This window comes from Ovis aries, chromosome 3 (genome assembly GCF_016772045.2).
Source record: "Ovis aries strain OAR_USU_Benz2616 breed Rambouillet chromosome 3, ARS-UI_Ramb_v3.0, whole genome shotgun sequence".
Taxonomy (NCBI): Eukaryota; Metazoa; Chordata; class Mammalia; order Artiodactyla; family Bovidae; genus Ovis; species Ovis aries.
The window spans coordinates 204797717-204817587 of record NC_056056.1 but is presented as its reverse complement, the minus strand read 5'-3'; the positions used below and the strand labels follow the sequence as shown (position 1 = coordinate 204817587).

The 19871-nt window shown below is 36.3% G+C and overlaps 1 protein-coding gene across 1 annotated transcript; it reads left to right on the top strand.

Annotated features, from left to right (window-relative positions):
* The first annotated feature begins 307 nt into the window (after positions 1 to 307).
* LOC114113672 (NKG2-A/NKG2-B type II integral membrane protein-like) lies at positions 308 to 8427 on the top strand. The gene is made up of 7 exons (XM_060413422.1): positions 308 to 354; positions 2197 to 2306; positions 2867 to 2965; positions 3457 to 3510; positions 4045 to 4196; positions 6860 to 6960; positions 7276 to 8427. Exons 2-7 carry the CDS (start codon positions 2237 to 2239, stop codon positions 7391 to 7393), a joined length of 594 nt encoding a protein of 197 aa, XP_060269405.1. The 5' UTR covers positions 308 to 354; positions 2197 to 2236; the 3' UTR covers positions 7394 to 8427.
* The last annotated feature ends 11444 nt before the right edge of the window (positions 8428 to 19871 follow it).

The following is a 19871-nucleotide window of genomic DNA, read 5'->3' as shown; positions in this document are numbered from 1 at the left end:
ATTGATGAATGAAGTGAAAGCACGTTAACAGCAGGGTGATCATGTCCTTTGTCCCCCTAAAACTTTTAGAAAGTGAAATCAATTCTCAGAGGAACTCACCAAAGAACAAACTAACTGATACACTACATGTCCAAAGTCTCCTATATTCTGGAGGTGTGTGATGAGATAAACTTCTTCAAAATACCCAAGTGTAAGAATTTCCTGTTTCAGTGACATGGTGATGAGAAATGTACTTTCTCCACTATTGCTTCACTCTGAGCCTTCACAGGGCAGTCTGTGAAGACCACAGACATTGTTTGATTTTCTCAGTAACCTGGCCACTCAGAGAAGAGGCAGGACTCTGGGCTGTAGAAGGTATGTGTTTCCCTCTCCTTCCTAATCCCTCATCTCACTTATCAGGAGATTACAAATGCCAATGTGGTTCGACTTAGGGACAATTGCCAAGCAAACAAATTAAGGAGATATTGGTATCTGTATTTGATATTTTGGTATTTTAATTTTGGGAGAAAGTAAGAATAAAATATGAAGTATTTGGGAAGATTTTTGAAAATGTTCAGATTCTTGCCTGCAGACGTTATTCAAGTGAATACATACATGTATAACTGATTTTGTTAATCAATCCCATTTAAGATGAAGTATCAGGAGCATCAGGACACGGGACAGTTAACAGTGTATTTTGTTATCAATAGACATATAATTAGATATAGTATTAAATATTTAACGCAGCCCTTAAAAATAAGTTCTTAAAATGGATTCATAGAATTGTGAATGGCCAATATAATTCTTCACAATTCTAGGTAAAGTAAAAATCACAGTATGGTACCTCCAGTAAAGTGCTGGATTAACTCAATTATATATAATCAAATGCTTTATAAAAACTTGATCATAATATTGAAGAAAGATAAATCACACTAACACAGAGATTTCTGTCTAATAAATTATATTGCCTAAAATGAATAACACCATGGCAATTGTAGTAAAATAAGAAATAAAAGTCAAATTTAATATTAGGTGTTTTACATGCTTTATATCATATATATTTTTATTCTCATTTTAGATTAGTAAACTGATTTACTAAATACTAAATAATTTTTAAAGGTCATACATTGTAAATTTCAAAGCCAGAATTAATTGTAGATTGCACTGACTACAGAATCCATTGACTGAATTATTAAGGCACATTACTGACTTATTATAATTGCTGATACAACTAAAGCTACCCTCATTGACTTAACAGCCTCAGGATCTTCCTGGAAGTTTGTACCAACATTGTCCTTCCATAAATGATGTATGCTTTTCCTTATCAGTTTATAATTTCATATCTTAGCCATTGTCAATTGTCAATTACTCATGTAGAATAAGTATTTATTTAATGACATTTTAACATTGTTTTGTCTTTATATGATAAAAAGTTTTGGAGAATTTAATATGTCATGTACCATTTTTAACATGCAAAATATTTCTTTAATTTTTTAATGATTTCTTAGAGCTCCACAATCACTCAAAATAGACGAATTATTTGATAGCATCTCATTTCCTTTTCATTAATGAATGTCCCAGTAAAAGTAGTTTAATGCAGGGTGTACTGTTATGCCAATACTGTTATTCCCTCATCATGGAAAGCTGTCTTTAACTTTTAATGGATTTTAAACTTACCTATATAATTGGTGCATTTTTTTCCAATATGGACTTTAATTTGAACCAATGTATTATACCAATTTCAAAGTGTTTCTGTGAATTTTGACTTCCAATTCATCAGGATATTACTATTCATGAACTTTTCAGTAATCTACTAATTTTCATTGTTCCAATAAACAAGTAACATGTCAAACAAAGAATATTTTTTTAAAACATTTATTTGTTTTTAACTGATTGATGACTGGTTTACAATATTGGTTTGATTTTGTCATACATCAGCATAAATTAACCATACGTGTACATATGTCCCCTCCTTTGAGTTTCCCTCTCACCTCCCGCCCATTCCCACCACTCTTGGTTATTAATCACCAAATACTATTTTTAAAACTACTTACTCTACCATGAAACAGTTGTCTAAAGATCTACTGAAATGAGAACCAAACTTGGATTTGCTCAGCTGCTAAATGAGTGCTGTTAACTGACCTCACACATCACTCAATTTAACCTTTCAAGGTTTCTTGTGATTTTATACACCATTTATTAACTACTTATGTAAAGTTTCCATAGAGCAACATCTTGACATTAAGCAGCCACAGAGATGAGGAACCAAAAGGAAAACTACTCAGAACCGAGTCTGGTTAAGGATACCAGGAGACAGCATATGAGAGGTAAGATGGTGAAAAGATCAATTTTAGCAGCTGAGCAGGAGAAAACCTATGTGGAATTAAACTTTCAAAATGTCTTTTTTATCTCAATGGAATGACAGTAACTACTGCAAATGTAAAAGCATTTACCCGCTTCCGTGTTTTTATTAATGAGGCTTAGAGCTGGAGTTTGCAATACAATATTCTAATATGACATATGTGCTGCGCTGTGCTTAGTCGCTCAGCTGTGTCCGTCTATTTGCAACCGCATGGACTGCAGCCCGCCAGGCTCCTCTATCCATGGGGATTCTCCAGGCATGAATATGGGAGAAGGTTGCCATGCCCTCCTCTAGGACTACCTACCCAGGCATTGCTGTAATTTGTAGTCTTTGATCTACAACTCGTGAAGCCTTATATTCGCTGAAAAAGGAATGGTATATTCTGAGAAGAGGATTGCAATGGCAGATATTGTTTTGAGGTCCAAGTTGGTGTCTTTGAATTCTCACGGATGTGGGATCTTTTGTTCTTCTAAAATAACTGTCTCCATCACTCCTTTCTCAGTGTTTCCTTTTCTCTCCCTGCAGATTCACCATCAGCTCGAGAGAAGCTCATTGTTGTGATCCTGGGAATCATCTGTTTTGTCTTGATGTATACGATAGTGAGAGTGATAACTTTTATTCCACGTAAGTCAAGTTTTGAAAGATTATAATTGAACCTTTCATTTTAATGATCATCAGTGCCTCTAAAATTTCATATTATTATGGAATAGAACTCTTATTTTAATGTGTGTATTTAGCCTAAGTATTGAATGGTTATTCTGAGTTAAGCAAAGTATAAATTAAAGAATGTAGGGAAAATTAAACATGTACATAGATATTTTCTGATTTCATAACTCAAAGATATACTTTAAGAAACTGAAACACCTTATTGAGAAAAACAAATTAATTCTTGAGATTGCTTGAACCAAGTATTGTAAGAGGTGGTGAGTCTTTTCTCTAAGATTTTCGAAATATACACCCCTCAGTCTTCGTTACCTCATTAATTATTCTTAAAGCAATATTTTCCAGATCATCCTAAATCCTAAAAACACCATGTTTACACTAAAAACTAAAATTTTTATGATTTATTTAGATCAATGTAAATATTTTAAAATATTACTTTCATTTTTTTCTAGGTACCCAAATATCAGAACAGAATAAGTCCTCTTTGGTAACAAAGCTCCTTAAAGGTACATAATGATTTCAAACTTCTATTATAAATATAGTTTGTATTTTGCCTCTCTCTTAGGCTAGTGAAAATAGAAGTCGATTTGGGGATAAAACAAATTATAAAATCAGGCAACAATATTCCTAAATAATGATTATAGGAGAGTCTTTCTTCCTATGCAACAATATGATCACCATATCCATTGTTGGCAATTGACTGTAATTTCCTCCTGCTATAATATGATAAGAAACAAAAAATTTTGCTATTCTAAAATGGAAGTTTCATTTCTTGATTTTCAGGACGTGTAAGTAGTAGATATTTCTATGTGTTTGCTTTATATGGGGACATAAATAGGGATATGAGAGATGGACCCTCTCTATGAATGCATGAATGAGATCTGTTTTATATGTACCAGCCTTGAGGTTGCATAGATATGTTATTTTATCCATATATGTGTGTATGCATACATATGTTTACATCTATGCATGTGTGTAAGTTAATTTTTATTTTTCAAATTCAAATTGCCTTTGAATAGTAATTCATAATCTTTCTCCAGAATTTCATTGTGATTGTTGTCCAAAGGAGTGGTTTACATATTCCAACAATTGCTATTCTCTTAGTTTGGAAAAAGAAACATTGAATGGGAGTTTGATGTCCTGCACTACTAAGAATTCTACTCTGCTTTACATAGATAGTGAAGAGGAAATGGTAAGATATTAAGTGTCTCCAACACTTTATTAAAGGCTTGATTCAGTCAATATTATATTTGTTAGAATTCAAGTGTGTTTTTGTACATATTTGTAGTTTGCTTATTTTAAGATCTGTTAATATTCCATTAAACAGTGGACTATGACTTTATGATACTTTATTTTCATTTTAAAACCATTAATGCACGTTTGGTAATTTCCAGTTCTTCTGCTCCTTGTTAGCAGGTGTCCTGATGGATCACATTGTAAGGCTCACCTGTGTTACCTACAGGATTCTCTCAGCACAGGAGGAATGGTTTACCTGTGCCACCTCCAACAGTTAGGTTAGGTATTGGGTGTTGGGAAGTAAGAGGACTAGGTCACTTTCATCTGATGGTGGGGAGGATACAGTTCAGTTCAGTCGCTCAGTCGTGTCTGACTCTTTGCAACCCCATGAACCTCAACATGCCAAGCCTCCTTGTCCATCACCAACTCCCGGAGTCCACCCAAACCCATGTCCGTTGTGTCGGTGATGCCATCCAGCCATCTCATCCTCTGTCATCCCCTACACAAGATGCCGTAATTATTGTTCCTGCACCTCCCACCCTGTTCTCTCCTCATGGAGAAGAGATTAGAGATTACAGAGGATTAGGGCTGCTGGATACTCTCAGACCTCTTCACTTTTCTCTTCCCACCATGCAGGGTTCTCCTTTCTTGTGTCTTGCATTAGTTCCCGTGTCTACAGTTCAACTGAGCAGGGAGTAACAGAGAGAAATGATTCTCTGACCCCTTGTCTTGTCCACCGGATTCCACAGAAATAGATTGCTTTGGGGTTTCTCTAGTCAAAGAATGGTGTCAAACTCAGAAAACCAAATATTTGGCTCTCATGTCACTTATTTTCTCGATTTCATTCCCTTAATTCTCTTCTAAAACTGAGGAACGTATAGTAGTAGAGAAATGTAATGATATACTCACAGTATCCAGAAAGAGAACATCACAGAATCTTAAAACTTATTTAAAGCCTTGTTATGTTAGTATTGCCATGAGTAAAAATAAATTACATAAATCAGAATTTTCCTTACTGCACACGTATTCAATTACTCCACCTTCTTATCCCTCAGGCTTAATGTTAGATACAATTCACAGTTGTCAATATCCCCAAGCTGGTGTACTAAGTGTCTTCTTTTGTGGGGTCTGTACAATTAATCCATGTCTTTGTAAATACTTCCTTTATTAAATGCTCCTCAAAAAAAAAAAAAAGGATTTTCCTTATTAACATTAGAAAACAGTGAAACTGATAAGTATAAATGTGAATTAGTTTTGAATCAAAAGTATAGACATGGTTAATATTTATGGCAATATTAAATATTCCACCTGGCAACTTTTATGATTTTAGTATTACATTTAGAATTTAACATGCTTATTCTATTCAAAGAACTAAGTTCAGTTCAGTTCAGTCACTCTGTCATGTCCAACTCTGAAACCCCATGGACTGCAGCACGCCACGCTTCCCTGTCCATCACCAACTCTCGGAGCTTGCTCAAGCTCACGTCCATTGAGTCTGCCATCCAATCATCTCATCCTCTGTTGTCCCCATCTCCTCTTGCCTTCAATCTTTCCCAGCTTCAGGTCTTTTCCAATGAGTCAGTACTTCACAGCAGGTGACGGAAGTATTGGAGTTTCAGCTTCAGCATCAGTCCTTCCAATGAATACTCAGGACTGATTTCCTTCAGGATTGACTGGTTTGATCTCTTTGCAGTCCAAGGGACTCTCAAGAGCCTTCTCCAACACCACAGATCAAAAGCATCAGTTCTTCAGTGCTCAGCTTTCCTTATAGTTCAACTCTCACATCCATACATGACTACTGGAAAAATCATAGCTTTGACTAGACGGACCTTTGTCGGCAATGTCTCTGCTTTTAATATGCTGTCAAGGTTGGTCATAGCTTTTCTTCCAAGGAGGAAGTGTCTTTTAATTTCAGGGCTGCAGTCACTATCTGCAGTGATATTGGAAGTCAAGAAAATAAAGTCTGTAACTGTTTCCATTGTTTCCGCATTTATTTACCATGAAGTGATAGGACCAGATGCCATGATCTTAGTTTTTCAGATGTTGAGTTTCAAGACAGCTTTTTCATTCTCCTGTTTCACTTTCAGCAAGAGGCTATTCAGTTCCTCTTTGCTTTCTGCCATAAGGATGGTGTCATCTGCATATCTGAGGTTATTGAGATTTCTCCTGGCAATCTTGATTCCAGCTTGTGCTTCATCCAGCTTGCTACTTCATATGATGTACTCTGCATAGAAGTTAAATAAGCAGGGTGACAATATACAGCCTTGATGTACTCCTTTCCCAATTTGGAACCAGTCCATTGTTCCATGTCTGATTCTAACTGTCGCTTCTTAACCTGCATAGAGATTTCTCAGGAGGCAGGTAAGGCAAGTAAGAAATACCAATTTCTCTGGTATTCCAATCTCTTTAAGAATTTTCCACAGTTGTGATTCACACAGTCCAAGGCTTTGGTGAAGTCAACTTTTATGTATTATAGTGTTAGATGCAAAATCTAACATACTCATTTTGTTCAAAGAACTAAAGATCCTAAGAAAGAATGCATCCTTTGACTTGCATTTTAAAAATTAATAAAAATCTTTCATGATGATATTTAAGTGAAAATTCTTTCTTTTGGGCTAGAAATTTCTGATGTCCCTGCCAACTATATCATGGATTCCAGTCTTTCGTGAAGGTCGTGGTCATGCATGGAAGTGGCGAAATGGTTCAATTTTCAAACTAAAGTAAGATTTTTAAATGAATGCTATATAAAGGAGGAAAAATACAAAAAAGAAATATTAATAATATGAACACATTTGTTTTCATTGAATTATAGAAAGCTGAAGAAGATGCTGAAAGTTAATAAAATGTTGATATAAATGTTCAAAAATAGGTTACTCTGTAGCCCGATTTCCTCATAACAAACTCTTACTGAAATTTTATCAAAAACACCATTACCCATTTTCAAAATGTCTTTTATTATAGTTACATAGAAATACTGTTGTTTCATGAGTTGCCTTCATAGAATATAACAAAATTATGCATTTTTTTCATAACAGGATAACAGACCATACACCTGGTGAACGTAACTGTGCTATACTATCCTCAAGGGGCATAAAAGCAGAAAGCTGTCAGATTCAACATACATATAATTGCAAGCATAAGCTTGAGAATTAAAAAGTGAGTTTGGATGCTGTTGAGTAATTTTATCTTTTATGAAAAGGAAATAATGTTATGATTATATAAATTTTGAAATGAATTATGTTATTTGTGCTAATAAGGTTTCAATAACCATTGAAAGAAAACATCAAAATTCTGTAAATTCCATGAATAAAAATTTCTTCAATAAATTCCTTCAATAAAAATTCAAAATCAAAGTAAAAATTCAAAAAATTCCTTCAATAAAAAATAAATTAATTTTTTAAAACTGTTTAAATATAATATGCATACCAAAAAGTATAGATATCACTTCTTTTGTGTCTGGCCTTTTTTGCTCAACAATATGTTTATGACATTCAAACTTTCTAAAATGTCACATGTTTTCTGAGTCTGTTTACAGGAAATATCAAAACATTTTATATTTGAGAACAAAGACCAAAAGTAGTTTAGCAATTACCAAGAGCTATGCGGAGATGAGAAAGAAAATGACTGCTACTTGGTCAGTAATGAATATTTTCTAGATACTGATAGTGATGATGGTTGTAAACTGTGACCACATTTAAAATCACTGATTTACACAGTTTAAATGGATGGATTTCATGGTGTGTAAATTGTACCTCAATAAATCTGTTTTTAAAAAAACTTCTTGGGACTGCATTTACTATTTAAAATAATTTGTAAAGAGAGTCATCTTTACAGTATTGGCTGTTCCAGTCAATATGCTTTATTCTTCCATGAGTTAGGTTTTCTTTAAATATTCCCTGTCAGATTTTGTGTTTCTCTATTTTGAGATGTTAAATATACTTGGGTGTTTCATAGTCATGATTTTGTAAATGACACTTATTTTTTAATTTTTAGTAATTTTTGGTGCAGTAAAGAGTAGTATATTGAAGTTTACATGTTGGTCTTATAGTCAATAATTTCTCTGACTTTTTTATTAATTCCATCATTTCAAATATTTATTTTTATGAATTTTATATGAGATTTTTATATCTTTATATAAAGCTGTTCATATCTTTTCTCCAGGTGCAGTTTTTTTTTCTTGACTTATTTTCATAGGCTACAATTTATTTTTTTTTTTTATTTTTTTTTTGGTTTTTTTTTTTTTTCCCTTCTTCTTTTCTTTTCTTTTTTTTTTTTTTTTTAGTTTTTATTTTTAAATTTTAAAATCTTTAATTCTTACATGCATTCCCAAACATGAACCCCCTCCCACCTCCCTCCCCATAACATCTTTCTGGGTCATCCCCATGCACCAGCCCCAAGCATGCTGCATCCTGCGTCAGACATAGACTGGCGATTCAATTCACATGATAGTATACATGTTAGAATGTCATTCTCCCAAATCATCCCACCCTCTCCCTCTCCCTCTGTGTCCAAAAGTCCGTTATACACATCTGTGTCTCTTTCCCTGTCTTGCATACAGGGTCGTCATTGCCATCTTCCTAAATTCCATATATATGTGTTAGTATACTGTATTGGTGTTTTTCTTTCTGGCTTACTTCACTCTGTATAATCGGCTCCAGTTTCATCCATCTCATCAGAACTGATTCAAATGAATTCTTTTTAACGGCTGAGTAATACTCCATTGTGTATATGTACCACAGCTTTCTTATCCATTCATCTGCTGATGGACATCTAGGTTGTTTCCATGTCCTGGCTATTATAAACAGTGCTGCGATGAACATTGGGGTACATGTGTCTCTTTCAATTCTGGTTTCCTCGGTGTGTATGCCCAGCAGTGGGATTGCTGGGTCATAAGGTAGTTCTATTTGCAATTTTTAAAGGAATCTCCACACTGTTCTCCATAGTGGCTGTACTAGTTTGCATTCCCACCAACAGTGTAGGAGGGTTCCCTTTTCTCCACACCCTCTCCAGCATTTATTGCTTGCAGATTTTTGGATTGCAGCCATTCTGACTGGTGTGAAGTGGTACCTCATTGTGGTTTTGATTTGCATTTCTCTAATAATGAGTGATGTTGAGCATCTTTTCATGTGTTTGTTAGCCATCCGTATGTCTTCTTTGGAGAAATGTCTATTTAGTTCTTTGGCCCATTTTTTGATTGGGTCGTTTATTTTTCTGGAGTTGAGCTGCATCAGTTGCTTGTATATTTTTGAGATTAGTTGTTTGTCAGTTGCTTCATTTGCTATTATTTTCTCCCATTCAGATGGCTGTCTTTTCACCTTGCTTATATTTTCCTTTGTTGTGCAGAAGCTTTTAATTTTAATTAGATCCCATTTGTTTATTTTTGCTTTTATTTCCAGCATTCTGGGAGGTGGATCATAGAGGATCCTGCTATGATTTATGTCTGAGAGTGTTTTGCCTATGTTCTCCTCTAGGAGTTTTATAGTTTCTGATCTTACATTTAGATCTTTAATCCATTTTGAGTTTATTTTTGTGTGCGGTGTTAGAAAGTGATCTAGTTTCATTCTTTTACAAGTGGTTGACCAGTTTTCCCAGCACCACTTGTTAAAGAGATTGTCTTTACTCCATTGTATATTCTTGCCTCCTTTGTCAAAGATAAGGTGTCCATATGTGTGTGGATTTATCTCTGGGCTTTCTATTTTGTTCCATTGATCTATATGTCTGTCTTTGTGCCAGTACCATACTGTCTTGATGACTGTGGCTTTGTAGTAGAGTCTGAAGTCAGGCAAGTTGATTCCTCCAGTTCCATTCTTCTTTCTCAAGATTGCTTTTGGCTATTCGAGGTTTTTGTATTTCCATACAAAGCTTGAAATTATTTGTTCTAGTTCTGTGAAAATGTGGCTGGTAGCTTGATAGGGATTGCATTGAATTTGTAAATTGCTTTGGGTAGTATACTCATTTTCACTATATTGATTCTTCCAATCCATGAACATGGTATATTTCTCCATCTATTAGTGTCCTCTTTGATTTCTTTCATCAGTGTTTTATAGTTTTCTATATATAGGTCTTTAGTTTCTTTAGGTAGATATATTCCTAAGTATTTTATTCTTTTCGTTGCAATGGTGAATGGAATTGTTTCCTTAATTTCTTTTCTACTTTCTCATTATTCGTGTATAGGAATGCAAGGGATTTCTGTGTGTTGATTTTATATCCTGCAACTTTACTATATTCATTGATGAGCTCTAGTAATTTTCTGGTGGAGTCTTTAGGGTTTTCCATGTAGAGGATCATGTCATCTGCAAACAGTGAGAGTTTTACTTCTTCTTTTCCAATTTGGATTCCTTTTATTTCTTTTTCTGCTCTGATTGCTGTGGCCAAAACTTCCAGAACTATGTTGAATAGTAGCGGTGAAAGTGGGCACCCTTGTCTTGTCCCCTGACTTTAGGGAAATGCTTTCAATTTTTCACCATTGAGGATAATGTTCGCTGTGGGTTTGTCATAGATAGCTTTTATTATGTTGAGGTATGTTCCTTCTATTCCTGCTTTCTGGAGAGTTTTTATCATAAATGGATGTTGAATTTTGTCAAAGGCCTTCTCTGCATCTATTGAGATAATCATATGGTTTTATTTTTCAATTTGTTAATGTGGTGAATTACATTGATTGATTTGTGGATATTGAAGAATCCTTGCATCCCTGGGATAAAGCCCACTTGGTCATGGTGTATGATCTTTTTAATGTGTTGTTGGATTCTGATTGCTAGAATTTTGTTGAGGATTTTTGCATCTATGTTCATCAGAGATATTGGCCTGTAGTTTTCTTTTTTGTGACATCTTTGTCAGGTTTTGGTATTAGGGTGATGGTGGCCTCATAGAATGAGTTTGGAAGTTTACCTTCCTCTGCAATTTCTGGAAGAGTTTGAGGAGGATAGGTGTTAGCTCTTCTCGAAATTTTTGGTAGAATTCAGCTGTGAAGCCATCTGGACCTGGGCTTTTGTTTGCTGGAAGATTTCTGATTACATTATCAATTTCCATGCTTGTGATGGGTCTGTTAAGATTTTCTATTTCTTCCTGGTTCAGTTTTGGAAAATTGTACTTTTCTAAGAATTTGTCCATTTCTTCCACGTTGTCCATTTTATTGGCATACAACTGCTGATAGTAGTCTCTTATGATCCTTTGTATTTCTGTGTTGTCTGTTGTGATCTCTCCATTTTCATTTCTAATTTTATTGATTTGATTTTTCTCTCTTTGCTTCTTGATGAGTCTGGCTAATGGTTTGTCAATTTTATTTATCCTTTCAAAGAACCAGCTTTTGGCTTTGTTGATTTTTGCTATGGTCTCTTTTGTTTCTTTTGCATTTATTTCTGCCCTAATTTTTAAGATTTCTTTCCTTCTACTAACTCTGGGGTTCTCCAACTCTTCCTTTTCTAGTTGCTTTAGTTGTAGAGTTAGGTTATTTATTTGACTTTTTCTTGTTTCTTGAGGTATGCCTGTATTGCTATGAACTTTCCTCTTAGCACTGCTTTTATAGTGTCCCACAGGTTTTGGGTTGTTGTGTTTTCATTTTCATTAGTTTCTATGCATATTTTGATTTCTTTTTTGATTTCTTCTGTGATTTGTTGGTTATTCAGAAGTGTGTTGTTCAACCTCCATGTGTTAGAATTTTTAATAGTTTTTCTCCTGTAATTGAGATCTAATCTTAATGCATTATGGTCAGAAAAGATGCTTGGAATGATTTCGATTTTTTGAATTTATCAAGTTTAGATTTATGGCCCAGGATGTGATCTATCCTGGAGAAGGTTCCATGAGCACTTGAAAAAAGGTGAAATTCGTTGTTTTGGGGTGAAATGTCCTATAGATATCAATTAGGTCTAACTGATCTAATGTATCATTTAAAGTTTGCGTTTCTTTGTTAATTTTCTGTTTAGTTGATCTGTCCATAGGTGTGAGTGGGGTATTAAAGTCTCCCACTATTATTGTGTTATTGTTGATTTCCCCTTTCATACTTGTTAGCATTTGTCTTACATATTGTGGTGCTCCTATATTGGGTGCATATATATTTATAATTGTTATATCTTCTTCTTGGATTGTTCCTTTGATCATTATGTGGTGGCCTTCTTTGTCTCTTTTCACAGCCTTTGTTTTAAAGTCTATTTTATCGGATATGAGTATTGCCACTCCTGCTTTCTTTTGGTCTCTATTCGCGTGGTATATCTTTTTCCAGCCCTTCACTTTCAGTCTGTATGTGTCCCTTGTTTTGAGGTGGGTCTCTTGTAAGCAGCATATAGAGGGGTCTTGTTTTGTATCCATTCGGCCAGTCTTTGTCTTTTGGTTGGGGCATTCAACCCATTTACGTTTAAGGTAATTATTGATAAGTATGATCCCGTTGCCATTTACTTTATTGTTTTGGGTTCGGGTTTATACACCCTTTCGTGTTTCCTGTCTAGAGGATATCCTTTAGAATTTGTTGGAGAGCTGGTTTGGTGGTGCTGAATTCTCTCAGCTTTTGCTTGTCTGTAAAGCTTTTGATTTCTCCTTCGTATTTGAATGAGATCCTTGCTGGGTACAGTAATCTGGGCTGTAGGTTATTGTCTTTCATCACTTTAAGTATGTCTTGCCATTCCCTCCTGGCCTGAAGCGTTTCTATTGACAGATCAGCTGTTATCCTTATGGGAATCCCCTTGTGTGTTATTTGTTGTTTTTCCCTTGCTGCTTTTAATATTTGTTCTTTGTGTTTGATCTTTGTTAATTTGATTAATATGTGTCTTGGGGTGTTTCGCCTTGGGTTTATCCTATTTGGGACTCTCTGTGTTTCTTGGACTTGGGTGATTATTTCCTTCCCCATTTTAGGAAGTTTTCAACTATTATCTCCTCAAGGATTTTCTCATGATCTTTCTTTCTGTCTTCTTCTTCTGGGACTCCTATAATTCCGAATGTTGGAGCGTTTCATATTGTCCTGGAGGTCTCTGAGATTGTCCTCGTTTCTTTTAATTCGTTTTTCTTGTTTCCTCTCTGATTCATTTATTTCTACCATTCTATCTTCTATTTCACTAATCCTGTCTTCTGCCTCCGTTATTCTACTATTTGTTGCCTCCAGAGTGTTTCTGATCTCATTTATTGTGTTATTCATTATATTTTGACTCTTTTTATTTCTTCTAGGTCCTTGTTAAACCTATCTTGCATCTTCTCAATCCTTGTCTCTAGGCTATTTATCTGTGATTCCATTTTGATTTCAAGATTTTGGATCATTTTCACTATCAATATTCGGAATTCCTTCTCCGGTAGATTCCCTACTTCTTCCTCTTTTGTTTTGGTTTGGTGGGCAACTCTCCTGTTCCTTTACCTGCTGAGTATTCCTCTGTCTCTTCATCTTGGTTATATTGCTGTGTTTGGGGTGGCCTTTTTATATTCTGATAATTTGTGGAGTTCTCTTTATTATGGAGCTTCCTCACTTTGGGTGGGGTTCTATCAGTGGCTTGTCAAGGTTTCCTGGTTAGGGAGGCTTGTGTTGGAGTTTTGGTGGGTGGAGCTGGGTTTCTTCTCTCTGGAGTGCAGTGGAGTGACCCGTAATGGGTTATGAGACATCAAAGGTTTTGGGATAATTTTGAGCTGCCTGTATATTGAGACTCAGGGAGTGTTCCTGTGTTGCTGGAGAATTTGCGTGGTATGTCTTGTTTTGGAACTTGTTGGCCCTTGGGTGGAGCTTGGTTTCAGTGTAGGTATGAAAGCATTTGATGAGCTCCTATTGCTTAATGTTCCCTGAATTCAAGAGTTCTCTAATGTTTTCAGGCTTTGGGTTTAAGCTTCCTGCTTCTGGTTTTCAGTTTTATTTTCACAGTAGCCTCTAGACTTCTCCATCTATACAGCACCGATGATAAAACATCTAGGTTAAAGATGAAAAGTTTCTCCACCTTGAGGGACACTCAGAGAGGTTCACTGAGTTACAAGGAGAAGAGAAGATGGAGGGGTAGTTAGAGGTAACTGGAATGAGATGCGGTGAGATCAAGAGAGGAGAGAGCAAGCTAGCCAGTAGTCACTTCCTTATGTGCGCTCTATAGTCTGGACCGCTCAGAGGTATTTACAGAGTTATACGGGGAAGAGGAGAGGGAGGAAGTAGACAGAGGTGACCAGGAGGATAAGAGAGAGGAATGAGAAGGAGAGAGACAAATCCTGCCAGTAACCAGTTCCTTAGGTGTTCTCTACCGTCTGGAACACACAGAGATTCACAGAGTTGGATAGAGAAGAGATGGGGGAGAAAAGAGACAGAGGCCACCTGGTGGAGAAAAAGGAGAGGCCAGAGGAGGAGAGAGTGGACAAGCCAGTAATCTCGCTCTCAGGTAAACTTGGGTAGTGAAGTTTGGGTTTTTAAATGTACAAAATTGACAACAAAGATTAAAAATCTGGAGTAGAGGTTGGATTTTCAAAGATACAATATTAAAGAAAAGCAGAAGGAAAAAGGAAGAAAGGAAAAAAAGAATTATTAAAAAACAAACAAACAAAAAAAAAACAAAACAAAACACCAACAACCATCCAAAGAGTATATATGGTGTTTGCCTTAAAAAAAAAAAAAAAAAGGGTCTTTTTAAAAAAAAAATAGTAATACTAGGTTATAGAAATAAAAATTAGAGGAGAAATAGAAGATTTAACAATTGAAAAAAAGCTCGGAAAAAAAAAAAAAAAAAAAGCAAAAGGCAAAAAAAAAAAAAAAGAATGATTTTAAAAAATATTAAAAAATTAAAAATATATCTGATTCTTCTCTGATGTTATGGGCCGTGTGGGCTCATTTCCAAGGTGGTTCCCTCTGTTTAACTTCTTCTGTTTGCTGGTTTTTAGGCTCACTAGTTCAGTCGCGCTGTGGGGAGGGGGGATGCTGCAAACAAATAGCACTGTCGTGTGTACACAGTATCTCTGCCCCGCTTGACCTGTCCTTTCTCGCGGCGCACAAACCACTCCGGCTCTACGATGCTCAGCCGGGAGCCGTCTGGGGCCGGCCCTAGGCTGCGTGCACTTCCCCGGTCCAAGCCGCTCAGGTTCGGCCCTCAGGCAGCCCTCAGAGGCACAAATGCGGCTGGGACTGCGCTTTGTGCCCTTCCCAGGTCCGAGTAGCTCAGGAGTTTGGCGAGCATGATCGCCGTGGCTTGTCACCTTTTCCGCCGCTGCTGCTCAGCTCTCTGGGTGGACCGCTGGCGCACCCCGTGAGGCAGACTGTGACTGTCCAGCACCCCCAGAAGTCTTAGCAAAGGAGCCTGCTTGCAGTTAGGTAAGTAAAGTCTCTCCGGGTCTGCAATTGCCCCTTTCCAGACCTTACGGCTCTGGCTGCCTGTCCCCGGCGGGGAATGGTCTGCAGCCGGCTTTTTCCGCTCCGTCCTTTGTTCTGTGCTCAGTCCTGGCGGTGTCTTATGTTCGAGCTTTTCGCGTGGTAGCTATCCCACAGTCTGGTTTGCTAGCCCAAGTTAGATCGTTCTGGTTGCGCGTGGGGCGTTCCTGCCCGATTCTTACAAAGCTCTGCAGCCCGCGCCTCCTGCACGTCCCTGCCCTGCCCCCACTTCCCAATGGCGGATGCAGGCGGCTGTGCTGCTTTTCCGCTGGGGGAGTTACTGGTGGGCTTGTAATCTCTTGGTTTTAATTATTTATCTATTTTTCCTTCCTGTTATGTTGCCCTCTGTGTTTCCAAGGCTCACCACAGACTCGGCAGGGAGAGTGTTTCCTGGTGTTTGGAAACCTCTCTTCTTAAAATTCCCTTCCCGGGACGGGCTTCCCTTCCCGGGACGGAGCTCCCTCCCCACCTCCTTTGTCTCCTTTTTCGTCTTTTATATTTTTTCCTACCTGTTTTTGAAGACAATGGTCTGCTTTTCTGGTTGCCTGATGTCCTCTGCCAGCCTACAGAAGTTATTTTGTGGAGTTTGCTTGGCGTTGAAATGTTCTTTTGAGGAATTTGTGAGGGAGAACGTGATCTTCCCGTCCTATTCCTCCGCCATCTTTTCCCTTCTTAGGCTACAATTTAATTTCCAAATTTGAATAGAAGGTACAGTAAAGGTTCTGTATCTATCTCTTCTTAGTCAAGGAAGAGATTTCAATTTCATCCTTAAATATGAGATTTATCTTAGGGTTTTTTCATCATATGTTTCTCATGTGAAACCATAATATTCTCATTTTTCAAACAAATTTTATAATCAATTGATGTTGATGTTATGTTTGCATTATTTTCCATCAGTTGGAATGGTAAATGTTTTCTTTGTATAACGATTATGAAGTAAATTACCTTTATTTCTTCCATTAAACCAATAGTTAATCAATCTTGCACTTCTGAAATAAAATCACAATGATCATCTGTGTTGCCCATTTTCTTAAAAAATCAGTGCATATGCTATATGTAGATTAAGCTATTTTTCTTCATCTATGTTCACAAAGAGCTTTAACTGAGTTTTCAGTTATGTTATATATACTTGACAGGTTGTTATGAAAGCTATTATTTGGAAGTATTTCTCTTTTTCTTTTACCTGAAACTTTGTGAAAGAGTACTGCTACATTTTTGAGTGTTATTATTCACTATCAATGCTATCTGAGCTTCTAGAACTATTTTATAGAAAGGTTTATATAATGAACTCAATGTTTCATAATATATGTTAGGTTTACTCAGGTTTTTTTTTTTTTTTTTTTGCCGTACTTTAATTTGGTAATTTGTATTTTAGGATTTTCCTATTTTATATGGACACTAAAATGTATTCATAATATTGTTTTTTATCTGTTTAATATCTGAAAAAAGTATACATTATCCCTTTATTTATTATACATGTAAAAGATTTGATTCCTCTCAAAAAAAAGTTTTTTGGCCTCACTTCATGGCTTGTGGGTCTTACTTCCCCAAACAGGTATTGAACGTGGGCCACCAGCAGTGAGAGCATGGAGTCCTTACCACTGAACCACCTGGAAATTCCCCTTTTTCAATTTTTTTCATCAGTCTTTTATCAATGTTATTAAATATATTCAATAAGAATACATTTGGTCTTCTTGTTTCTCCATATTGCAATTCTGTCCTTTGTCTTGATTTTGCACTAATTATTGTTTTCTTCCTTCTACTTCATTTGGGTTTTATTTCACCTAATTTTAGCTTTTTCATTTTTAATTTCTTGTGATGCAAGCTTGGATTTCTACTTTGTTTTGTTTTGTTTCATTTGTAAAGTAAGCATGTAAGGCAGTCAATTCTTCACAAGACAGACATTTGGTTTTGTATTTATCTTGTAATTCTTATAAAATTTTTGAATTTTTGTGGTCATTTGTGTGGTCCACCTGTTATTCAGACATTTATGACCAAATTTAAAACCAACTAAGGATTTTCAAATTTTTGGTTATTGACTTGCACTCATGGAAAAGAGAGTTCTATTTGGTTAGAGAATTTTCTGTGATGCTAGAAATGTTCCACCTCTGTTCAATGTGGTGTGAATAGGAACCAACATTAAAATATTCCTTATTTTTAACTAATTAAAAGTTAAATTTAAATACCCACCTTTCAGGGCTTCCTTGGTGGCTCAGACAGTAAAGAATCGCCTACAATGTGGGAGACCTGGGTTCGATCTCTGGACTGGGAATATCCCGTAGAGGAGGGAATGGCAACCCACTCTAGTATTTTTTTTTTCTTTTACTTTATTTTACTTTACAATACTGTATTGGTTTTGCCATACATTGACATGAATCCACCACGGGTGTACATGAGTTCCCAATCCTGAACCCTCCTCCCACCTCCCTCCCCATATCATCTCTCTGGATCATCCCCCGTGCACCAGCCCCAAGCATCCTGTATCCTGTATCAAACATAGTATTCTTGCCTGGAGAATCCCCATGGACAGAGGAGCCTGGCAGGCCACAGTCCATTGGTCACAGAGAGTCAGACACGACTGAACAACTAAGTACAGCCGAGCACAGCTTCCACCTTTCAAGTGCCCTGTTGTCAACCTGTCTGGAAGATAATGCAGTGACACCACCACTATGTGCTCTATGAATATGCCTGGAAATAGGATTTATTGTGTATTTTTGAAGTTTTCTGTTTGTTCTTAGTTTTATGGATCTTTTATATTGTTTTTCTATCTCTATTTATTTCTCCTTCAATCTTTGTTATTTCCTTCCATCGATTAACTTTGGCCTTTGTTCTTCTTTTTGAGGTTCTGTCAAGTGGAAGATCAGGTTGTTCATTTGATCTCTGTTTCTTCTTAATGTTGGTGTTTCTTGCTATCACTCCAAAAAAATTTTCAAAAGTTTATTAACAGGCTCTAATGAGTTCAGCCATGTATACTGTCAAGATGCTCTCAACAACCCATTGCTCTCTCAGATCTGCCTCCTTGAAAATGAAATGGCTCCTACTTTGGGACCAGTGTACAGGTGTATATTCCAAGGACAGAGGAGCTTCCAATTGCATGGTCAACTAGTAGTTATGACCTCTTGAAGACCTCCCCCAACACCCCAAGAGCAGATGTATGGATAATGGTGGTCTATCTGTACAGTGGAATGTTACTCAGCAATGAACAAGAATGAACTATTGATATACAATGGCATGAATGAATATCTAAATAATGATGTTGACTGAAAGAAGTCAGAAAAAGTACATACTTTATACTTTCACATTTATAAATTTCTAGAAAATGCAAACCAATCTAAAGTGACAGAAAGCATACCAGTGGTCATGTGGTGTTGAAGGTGGGCAGAGTGGCAAGGAGAGGGTTGTGAAGAGACACAAGCAAATTTTTTGGAGTAATAGAAATATTCATACCATACTTGCTTCAATAATTTCACAGGTATGAATATATTTGTCAAATGTCATATTCTACAGTTTGTGCCATGCTTAGTTGTTCAGTCATATCTGACACTTTGTGACCCTGAACTGTAGCCCACAGGCTCCTCTGTCCATGGGGATTCTCCAGGCAAGAATGTTGGAGTGGGTTTCCATGCCCTCCTTCAGGAGATCTTCCAAACACAGGGATCAGACCCAGGTCTCCTGCACTGCAGGCCGATCCTTTACCGTTTGAGCTACCAGGGAAGCTCATTCTACAGTTTCAATATCCACAATGTATTGGATGTCAAGTATTCCTCAAGAAAGCTAATTTTCAGAGAGGATGCCTTCTCAGAAGGAGCATGCCAGCTGCAGCTATTTCTAGCTTTGACATTGCTTGATTGATAGCAGTTCTCTTCTACTTTTACATATTTGGTGAATCTCATTATGCATTGCCATGCTTCTCTTTTGTTCCAGTGGTCAATTCACCTCTCCCCGATTCAATATCAAATGGTGTAAATTATTATTTTCATCTAAGTAGCTTAGCACTTATCATTCCAAATTCTCTTATTCTTTAACTTTGGAAATATCATGGCTCTTGTTGGCTCCTTGTCCTACCATAGATATTTTAGAATTAAATGATTAAGTTCCAGGAAAAAATTAAGTTAGGATTTGTTTTAGTTTCTGTAAACTTTCAAAACACTTTAGGGAGAGGAACATATTTAATATTATTAAATCTTTCTATGCATTGTTAAGAGCTATGTCTCTAGTAATTTAGATCTTTTTTAATATTTATGAATTTTTAGTAATGTTCTACATAGCATTTCATTTTTTATTGTTAACTCCTAATATCTAATTTTTCTAATATAAATG

What these genes read in the sequence shown, in the direction of transcription:
- LOC114113672 (XM_060413422.1), top strand. Translation starts at nt 2,237, where the DNA reads ATGAGGAACCAAAAGGAAAACTACTCAGAACCGAGTCTGGTTAAGGAT. An exon ending in CAGGAGACAGCATATGAGAG is followed by an intron (nt 2,307 to 2,866) that starts GTAAGATGGTGA and finishes CTCTCCCTGCAG; the next exon opens with ATTCACCATCAGCTCGAGAG. An exon ending in GGTAACAAAGCTCCTTAAAG is followed by an intron (nt 3,511 to 4,044) that starts GTACATAATGAT and finishes ATCTTTCTCCAG; the next exon opens with AATTTCATTGTGATTGTTGT.